Source organism: Sceloporus undulatus, chromosome 2 (assembly GCF_019175285.1).
Source record: "Sceloporus undulatus isolate JIND9_A2432 ecotype Alabama chromosome 2, SceUnd_v1.1, whole genome shotgun sequence".
NCBI lineage: Eukaryota > Metazoa > Chordata > Lepidosauria > Squamata > Phrynosomatidae > Sceloporus > Sceloporus undulatus.
In genome coordinates, this window is record NC_056523.1 from 146,151,605 (window position 1) to 146,161,326 (window position 9,722).

At 51.5% G+C, this 9,722-nt stretch overlaps 1 protein-coding gene across 1 annotated transcript in view; it reads right to left on the reverse strand.

Annotated features, from left to right (window-relative positions):
• CBX4 (chromobox 4) overlaps positions 1-8,073 on the reverse strand; it is a 10,379-nt gene extending 2,306 nt beyond the window's left edge. The window contains exons 1-4 of the mRNA XM_042450916.1: positions 6,669-8,073; positions 6,515-6,558; positions 5,483-5,548; positions 731-797 (exon numbers count right to left, since the gene is read on the reverse strand). Coding sequence (XP_042306850.1) covers positions 731-797; positions 5,483-5,548; positions 6,515-6,558; positions 6,669-7,079 — 588 coding nt within the window. The 5' untranslated portion in view covers positions 7,080-8,073. The remainder of the gene's footprint in view (positions 1-730; positions 798-5,482; positions 5,549-6,514; positions 6,559-6,668) is intronic.
• Between the last annotated feature and the right edge of the window lie 1,649 nt (positions 8,074-9,722).

Sequence of the window (9,722 nt, forward strand, 5' to 3'; positions counted from 1 at the left end):
ATCAGTTGCCCTTTTGAGCACAAGAGCAAAAGAACCTATGTGGAGAGCCAAAGGAGGAAGCAGCTTGGCTGGCAGGCAGAAAATGCTGCTGCAAACTGTCTCGCCTCCAGTTACTTCTGGCCAAATCACAGACATTATTGTGCATGGCTGATCTCCAAAAATGAAGTAGGAACTGTATTTCATATCTAGATCTACTACTCAGCTGAGAATGCAAGATGGCAAATAGCTGTTAGCCAGCTGGCTCTGCAAAGCATCCATCAAAAAATTTCTTTCTGAGCACAGGGAGCTCAGTCATGGACATCTAAGGTACCAGCCTGCATCTGCTATTTTGGTCAGAAGAGCTTTCACACACATTGGCCAAGAGATCTTATTAATTTGCAGGCTGGGTAGCCAGTTGGCTGAAGGGGGGGGGGCTTGGCTTCCGCTGACATTTACAATTAACAATGCATTTGCATGCACGTGTGAGATGCACACACTATATTTATCTATTCACCCATCCACACAGTGTCTCCCAGGACATGATGAAACCAAAATGAAACTCTACTCCTTAGGGAAAGGAAGAGACAAGGATGCAGATATTTGCCAATTAAAAACACAGCAGCTGATAACGAAGGCTTCTGTAAAATCATCCTGTCCAGCAAGGTTCCACTTTAACACAGTTAGTTTAACACATTTTATTGCTCTGTCTGATTCTGAGGAAAGGGATAACAAAAGGTTGCAGAGAATTTACCTGAACTACCAGTGGCTTTGGTTTCGGCCCTCGTTTACGGTACCCCATAAGTTGCTCCTGCCTCTCCCTGGAGAAACATAAAAATCAGTGGCAATTAGGAGACTTCCAACAGTGCACAAGAGGGCTAGGTATGGAGGGTGGGAGGATGGGGAGGGGACAGAGTGACCAGACACCCCTCTTTTTCCAGGACATGTCCTACATTTCAATCTTCTGTCCAGGAGGAATTTCAAAATGCCTTTCATTTTGAGCTTGACTAAGCAGCATGTATTTTCATTGATATCAGTATTTTTAGCTTTTATCTTGTAATGACCTCCATTTTTCTTGAACGCCCTCCATTTCATGGTGCCTTGCCCTCCTTTGCGGTCATGACATCTGGTCACCCCTGGAGGGGAGGAAGGATGACCTCTAACATATTGGTTAAGCACCTATACATGGCAATCCTAGGAGTACCTCTCTGTGTGTATGTGTGTGTGCATGCTTTAAGTTGTCTGTTAACTTATGATAACCCCGTGAATCTCATAGGGTTTCCTTAGGCAATGAATACTCAGAGGTGGTTTTGCCAGTTCCTTCCTCTGAAATATAGCCTACAGCCCATGTTATTCATTGGTAGTCTCCCATGCAAGTACTAACCAGAACTGACCTTGCTTAGTTTCCAAAACTGCCTTTAGGGTATTTAGGCTCTAGGTTTACCTACTTGGGAATAACCTCACTGAACACACTATAAAGAAGTGGGAGGAAGCTACAGAATGAAAGGCAACAAGATGATGAAATACAGTAATACAAGCTAGTAGGTACCTCTTCCTCAAGCATCTACATGGGATCACTTACAGAATCCACAGATAAGCAGAAGGGGTGGGGTGAAACAACCACAACACTTTCACTTCTAAAAAACACCTTTGGGCCTCTCATTCTTTGCACGTCTGAAAAAAAACAAGTTGGAATATCGAAATGTATACATCTTAAACTTGCCAATATAGGCTTTATATTGCATTTTCAGACGCAGGAAACACAAGCACTGTATGTATGAAGATAGCCTATGTCTGTTTGGTACAATGTAAGCAATTATCAAGGTTCTTCTGAAACTCTAGGAATTCCGAGGCAAATCTAAAAGAAATGTTTCCATTTATAATGCTGCCCCCAAAAGGAATAGATTATCTTCTGTAAAAGGAGAAGCCACTGAAATGCTCTGATCATGCCCCCCAGGTCTAAGTTTTAAATTGGGATGGAAGCATTTTTTAATGATTAGTTGTACCTTTATTTGCAGATTGTTGACTGTTTTGTCAAGAGCTTTAATCTTAAAATATTTTTTATATTTTATATTTTATATATATATATTCAGACTCCTGCTCTAAGCACACCTACAATACAATTTTATACATCTTTATTCAGAAGCAGGTCACACTGAGTTCCACTGAACTTACCTCAAGGAAACTGCATATCCATTTTAACCTTACTAGGAAATAAATTACTTTACAATCCAACTTTATTTTCACAGTAAACAAATGAAAGATTTGGCTGTTGAGCAGTTTCAAGAACCCAATGGAAGGAATAAATACTTAAGTCCCAATTAAAAAAAATAATTAAGGAGAATAATCTATAAATAGGTTTATTTAATGTTTAAACAAGGCAGGCCTTGGTGGATCCAGGGACTATATCTTTTGCCATGGGGCTGCAGGGACTGCCAAAACAGAAAAATGAATACACTCAGAAATGGTCAGAAGTCCTGTAATGGCTTTTAAAGTTTCTTAAAAAACATATTAACCAAGGGAACCTATTAAAACTTATATTGCCACTTCTTGACAAAAAATAATTCCAGAAGAGGCAAATCACCCTTAATATTGGGTTAAAATAAAATTTTAAAAGGTGGTCCAGCTTGTCTGAAGCAATCCACAGCTTCAAAACCAGTGGCAGTTGGCGGTGGCACATGCAAGGCCACACTTTGTGCCTTGATGTTTCCAGCTCTTGCCTTTGCCTAAACTCTCCCAAACATTCTTCCACCTCTCTGAAAAGGAACACCGAGGCTGCATTCGCACTGCAGAAATAATCCAGGTTGACACTGCTTTAATAGCCATGGCTCAATGCTATGGAATCCTAGGACTTGGAGTATGTGTTGAGGCTCCAGAGCTCTCTGACAGAGAAGGCTAAATGTCTCACAAAACTACAACTCACAGAAATCCACAGCATTCAGCCGCAGCACTTAAATGAGTGGTGTCAAACTGGATTATTTCTGCAGCCCAAAGGGATGACCCAGAAGCAAATACAGCAAGCAACAGAGCAAAACCGGATGCTAGCAGAGGGGGTGGTGGTGTCTTTTGCAAAGGCAATATGCTGCACATGTATCTATTCTGTGCAGAAGACAAACTGGCAAAGGTGGCAACCTCCCGAGTGCCCTCCCAATGCACTGCCACAAAGGAGGAGAAGGGGGGGAGGCCACCAGCCCTGCAGGAAAGGAGGGGGCTGGATGGGATGCTAATTGCCTCATTTGGGTTCTCAGGAGTCCCTCCTCCCACTGCCTGACTGACAGGGTGGCAGAGAGACCTCCTTTCGGTTTGTATAATGGCAGAGTGGCCAAGTGAGCAAGCCAGACACCCAGCCTGGGAGCTGATCAGGTGCAATCCCCTGCCCCTGCAAGCAAGGCCATGCGATGAGCAGGGCGACCAGATGTCCTCACTGCAAAGGGGGACCAGGCACCACAAAAATGGAGGACGTGCCAGAAAAATGGAGAGCATAACCCCAGAAAAGCTCAAAACACTCATCTAAATGTAAATGCCCACTTCTTAGTCATGCTCCAAATGGAAGACATATTGGAATTCCTCCTGGACAAGAAGGTTGAAATGTAGGACGTGTCCTGGAAAAGGAGAATGTCTGGTTACCTTGGCAGGAAGGGATGTGCCAGGCAAAGTGGGGCAGTGGCTTCTGATTCTCCTAGCAGCCCTTGCTCAGTACATGGAGATCCAGCCTCTCCCTGCCTGATGTTTTGGATGTTTTGCAAGGCCAGGAGCCCCAAGGTCAGGTCTGCGTCTCCCAGAAAAGCACAAAATGCACCAGGTTCACAAGGAAGCCTCTGCAGGCTCCAAAAGTGACCAACATTTAGGCCCAATCCACACTGCAGAAATAATCCTGTTTGAGATGGCTTTTTTAATTGCCCTGGCTCAGTGCTAGGCAATTTTGGGAATTGCAGTTTATTGTGGCACCAGAGCTCTCTGACACAGAAAGCTAATATCTCACAAAACAACAAATCCCAGAATTCCCTAGCGTTGAGCCAGGGCAGTTAAAGAAATAATCCAGTGTGTTTTGGACCTAAGACACCTTTTCCCTCCCTGCTCCTTGACTGCCGCCGCCGGCCTAGGAGGCCTCTCCCTGGCCTGCCTTGTGCCAAATCCTAAGGAAAACCAGGTGCATGGAAAAAGGAGAAAGCCCATACAGCTGCCACCTTTGCACCATCGCTGGGAGACACTCCCAAATTTGGGAAACCCCCCGTCCTTCCCCCCACCCCCCCCCTGCCATGCCACCCATGGCACCCTGCAACCACTTTGCCCGCAATGTGGCCACCTCTGAAATGTGGCAGTTAGGGGGCTCAGGAGGCGACCCAATGTCCTAACCACCAAAGAGGACAAAATGGAGGATGTTCCAGGGAAAAAAATGGAGGACAATCCAAAAGGAAAGCTCAGAAACACTCCTAGCAACATCAATGCATGCTTCTTAGGGATACTCAAAAGGGAAGACAATTTGGGATTCCTCCTGGAGAGGGGACACACCGAAACAAATGAGAATACTTGCTCACAGGGAACCATTGGAGAATCCTTGGTGATAGGGATACCTGAGAGAATAACTATCCACAGAGGAAAACTGGAGACTACTTGCTCATGGGAAAACATTGGAGAATGCATGGTCACAGGAATACACAGAATACTGCAGTTGCCCATAGGGATACATAGGGGAATACTTGCACACAGGGATACATAGACCATTTGCCCATAGGGAAATATTGGAGAACACTTGCCCATAGGGAAACATAGGGGAATACTATCTTCGCCCATAAGATACGTAGGGGATTACTTGCCCATAGGGATACATAGGGGAATACTATATTTGCCTAGCAGGATACATAGGGAAATATTTTCTTATAGGGAAACATAGGGGAATACTATATAGGGGAATATCTGCCCACAGGGAAACTTTGGAGAATACTTGGCCATAGGGATACATAAGAGACGGCTTGCCCATAGAGCAAAAGCGGACCCTCCTTGCCCACAGGGAAACATTGGGGCATACCTGGCCACGGAGGACTGCTTGCCCCTAGCGATCCCCAGGGGAATCCTATGGGCCAGTAAGCAGTCTCTCCGGTGTCCCTCTGGGCAGAGATGCTTTCTGGGTCTTAGGTGAAAAGGACTGCCTGTCACGTTTGTGTTTCAGCCCGTCCCCGCTGGAGAGAAGGCGGGGATGGAGGGCGGGTCCGGGAAAAGGAGGACGGCCGGGGCCCAGGGCGACTTACACCCTGCGCTTGCAGCCGCAGAAGCCAGAGGAGGCCGCTTTTCCCATCGCGGGGAGCGCGGGGCGGTCGGGTTGCGCGCGGCGCCTCCGCGGCACTTGGCTTTAACGCCTTCGCTGCCGGGGCCTCCAATAGCCCCCCCCCCCCCCTCCTTGGCTATGTATTCCCCTCCAAGCATCCCCTCCGAAAAAGAAAACAGAGATCCCTCCAACCCTTCCCCGAGGCCCCCCCGATTTCCCCAGAGCAGCACATCTTCTCACCTGTTTTGGAAAGCGATCAGGAGCCTGGGATCCAGGATGTTTTCCTCCGGCTCCCACGTGTTATACCTTGCGAAGGGAAAAAGGGAGGAAGGGGAAAGAAAAAAGAAGAGGAAGACATGGGGATTGATCAGACCCCTTCCTCGGGTGCCAGGCGTCTCTCTCTCTCTCTCTCTCTCTGTTTCTTCCCTGGCCAGCTGCGTGGAGGGGCCATTTTAGATGCAACGGACGACACCCCCCCCCTTCCTAACCCTGGATCCATTTGGAAGTGGGCTTTCCGGGCTGGAGGAGAGGGGGTCTCTTTGGGGAGGGCAGTGGCGAGGCCACAGAAATTTCCCCTTTGGGAGAGCCTGGCTACCGCCACCGGCTTTGGCGTCCAAATGCCGCCCAGGTGCTGAGTCCGCCTGAGCCGGGGCTGTCATCCAAGCCCTCCTCCTCCTCCTCCCCCTCCCCCCCCCCCCCCCCCCCCCAGAGCCAGAAGGAGGCGCAGAGAAGGCAGGATCGGGGAAGTGTGTTTGGGGCAGCGAGGGAGGGAGGCAGGGAGAAAGGCGGTGGGTCCAGTTAAAACGTGCAGCGAGCTGGCCGCCTAGTGACAGTCCTTGGCTCCTTCTTCTCCAGCCCGGATTGCAAAGCGGGCGGGGGATTTAAGGCCATTTTAAAAAAACAAAACCACACAGATCCCCTCCCTCCCTCCTTCTTTCCCCCCCCCCATAACCTCCCCTCCTCCTCCTCCTCCTGCCCCCCTCCCTGCCTCCCCGCCTTCCCCCTCGTCCGATCTCTGGGGCTGCTCGCTTCTGCAACATGGAGCCTGCCTTGCCGAGGGAAAGGAGCCATTTTCCTGCCACTGCTCCACATCAGCCGCCTCCTCTGCCTCCTCCTCCCAAAGACTGGCCTCATCCCCGATCGATGCACAGCCCCCCCCCCCGTCCTGCTCCATTTTGATGCATCAGATGTAAAAGAGCCCCCGAGGCGTTTCCCGGATGGTCGGAAGAAGAAGAGGCAAGAGGGAGGGAGGGAGGGCAGGGGACTACTTACTTGGACGACCATCCCCTCCATTTGACGAGGTACTCCACTCGGCCCTGCAAGAGAGGAAGGGGAAAAAAAGAGGAATCAGGCCCCAGAGTCCACCCGAGACCCCCGCTCGGCCCCCCCATCGCCCTCCTCCTCCTCCGCCTCCGATGCATCGCACCTTCCGGAGCCGCTTCTTCTCGATGCTTTCCACCGCGAAGACGTGCTCGCCCACCGCTGGCAGCTCCATGGTGGACACAGGGAGGAGATGGGGGTCTGTCTGGGGGGCTTGTCCCTTGCTGCAAGGGGGGATCGCCAGCAAGAAGGCAGGCGGGCAGCCTGGGCTCTCCTCCTCCAGTCCTTCTCCTCCTCCTCGTCGTCGTCTCGCTTCGCTTTGCCAGACAACTGAGCTGCAGCTTCTTGCAGCGGCGCAACTCATGCAAAGCCAGCCGGAGACGTCACAGAGGGCGGGCCCCCTCTGCCTGTCAAAAAGAAGGCCGCCCCCGGATTGGCTCCGCGCTAGGAAGAGGGTGGGGCCGAGACTGGCCGCATCTGCACTGCAGGAACTAATTCGGGTCGGCCCCGCTTTCATTACCCGTGCTGGGGAATGTTGGCCTTTTGTCGTTTGTTGCGACAAACCCTAGAGTTCCATAGCCATGGCCAAGGGGCACATGTCCTCCTCAAGGCAAAGGAGAAGGACTTCCAGGACATGACCCCACAGAAGCTCAAAACGCGCATAGACATGCCAAGTTCGTCCTGCTCCATATGATGGAGGACTTTATGGGGTTCCCGCTGGACGGAAGGTGGAAATGGAGGACACGGCTTGGGAAAGGAGGACCAAGTCTCTGGACACCCTGGACGTGGCAGTTAAAAATGGTGTCAAAGCGGATTATTCCTGCCGCGTGGATGGAGGCTCTGGCTGCATCCACACTGGAGAAATAACCCAGTTTGGCACCACTTTAAGTGCTTTGGCTCAAGGCTGTGGAATTCTGGGAGCTCCGCTCCGCTCTGGGCTCACAACAAACTCCAACTCCCAGAATTCCATAACCTTGAGTCAGAAGAGAGTTAAAGCAGTGCCAAACCGGGCTATATCTCCTGTGTGGATGCAACCTCTGTCTCCAATTTCTTCAATGATTAATCTCTCCCCATCACCATCCTCCATTATTCTACTTCAAGAAAGGGAGGGACCTTTTAAAGCAAAACACGGCTGGCCCTTGGCTTTCAAAAGGGACCTGGCAGAAGTGGGGGGGGGGGCTAAACCGACCTGGAGTAAAGTTGAAACCCTCCTCCGCCTTCGGGGTCTTTAGGGAGGACCTGCCCTTTGCCATCCACAGGGGTTCAGCCCTGGTCCCAGTCCTCCGTTCTCCCGAAAGGACCCGAGTCTAATGGACACCACTGTCGATAAGCGACTGTGGCATCGGGGCGCCATTTAAAAGGAAACCCAGGCTGCATCCGCACTGGTGAAATAACCCGTATTGACACCACTTGAACTGCCACGGCCCCGTGCTATGGAAGTGTCGTTTGTCTTGGCACCAGAGCGGAGCAAACTACCCCGAACGAACGACGCTTCCCATAGAGTGGAGCCATGGTACTTTGAGTGGTGTCCAACCGGATTATTTCCCCAGTGCGGATGCAGCCTAAGAGCCCATCAAATGTGGGGGAGGTTGGAGGGTCCAGAGTCCAGAGTGGAGATCGACGGGAGGGGAAGAAGGAGAAGAGACCCTCTTGACACCGGTTTGGATGGCAATCTAAGGAGGGAACCAGACGGGGCAAGAACACACGTGTTTGCGAGCGAGGCGAGTTCTCAGGAAGAGAAACCAGCGCTAGGGAAACCGGATCCAAACCAGATTTGATCCAGATCAGTAGGACTCCGGTGAACGGAGAAGACTCTTCAAAGAGATCGATAGAGGACAAATCCCGCTCTCCTTTCGGGGGCTGCATCCGCACTGCAGAAATAACCCGGCTTGACACCACTTTGCCTGCCATGGCTCGAGGCTATGGAATTCTGGGAATGGTAGCGTGTTGTGGCACCAGTGCGGAACACACTGATGGCCGTGTGTTATCTCAGCTCAGGCTCCGCTGGGCCCTTGTGCCTGGGCCTGACTCCCCAATCTGGTCGGGAGGGCTCCAGGGGAGGCTGCCCTGCGGAGTTCTTGGGGGGGGGGGGTGTCGATCCTTTGCAGGGAAGCGAAGGCAAGGGCCGGATTTGCCGCCGCGAAGGGCCCAGCCTCCCGGCCCAGCCAATTGCGAGGAAGGTTGTTGCTGAGAACCCGGGCGGAGTGACGTGGAGGAAGGAGGGCAGCTACCTGGAGGCCGGGCAGCGGGTGGATGGCCTCAGGAGGACCCACCCCAAATCTACCTGGACCAAGCGGAGGCCCGTAGAAGGGGGGCCGCTCCGATGCGGGAGAAGGCGGGCGCCGGGCCCCGATCGCTTGCCCCCAGGCCCGGCTGGCTCCCAAAGCCTCGAGCCGGTGCTCAGAAGGGCCCCCGCGACCCCCGGTTTCTTTCTCCTTGGCTAACACGCGGGATTTTTAGCAGCCACCTGGCCTCCAGTCAAGGGGACATTCGGAGGAACTCTGGATGCTGCATCCGCACTGCAGAAACTATCCGGTTTGGTTCCACTCGAACAGCCACGGCTCAGTGCTATGGAATCCTGGGAGTGGTAGTCTGTTGTGGTTCCTTTAACTCCGGTGCCACAACCAACGACCATTCCTAGAATTCCATAGCACTGGAATTCAAGTGATGTCAACCCGGATTATTTCTGCTGAGCGGATGCAGCCTCAGTGCAGTGAATCAGCCTCCCCTGACCCCCCTCTCTCCCTCCCAAAAAAACCTGGGAAGTCAGAAATAGAGTTAATATTGTGTTAGTGCGCTCTCTCGAAATAATTGTGAATCCTAGACTCACATCAGTTTGTTGTTGCCTGCCTTCAAGTCGTTTCCGTTTTGCGGCGACCCTTTCACGAGGTTTGCTTGGCAAGATTTGTTGAGAGGAGGTTTGCCATGGCCTTCTTCCCCCGACGAGGATGAGAGAGTGTGACTTATTGCCCAAGGCCACCCAGTAGGTTTCATCATGGTTGAGCTGGGAGCTGAACCCTCGTCTCCAGACTCCTGGTCTAAGACTCAAACCTAATTCTACTGGAGACGCGAAGTGGGGCGGGGGAGGGGTTATGTCCGTCCGAATATGAGATTCAGGCTACAAGCAGAAAATCACATATTTTTCTTTTTGCAGGAATTC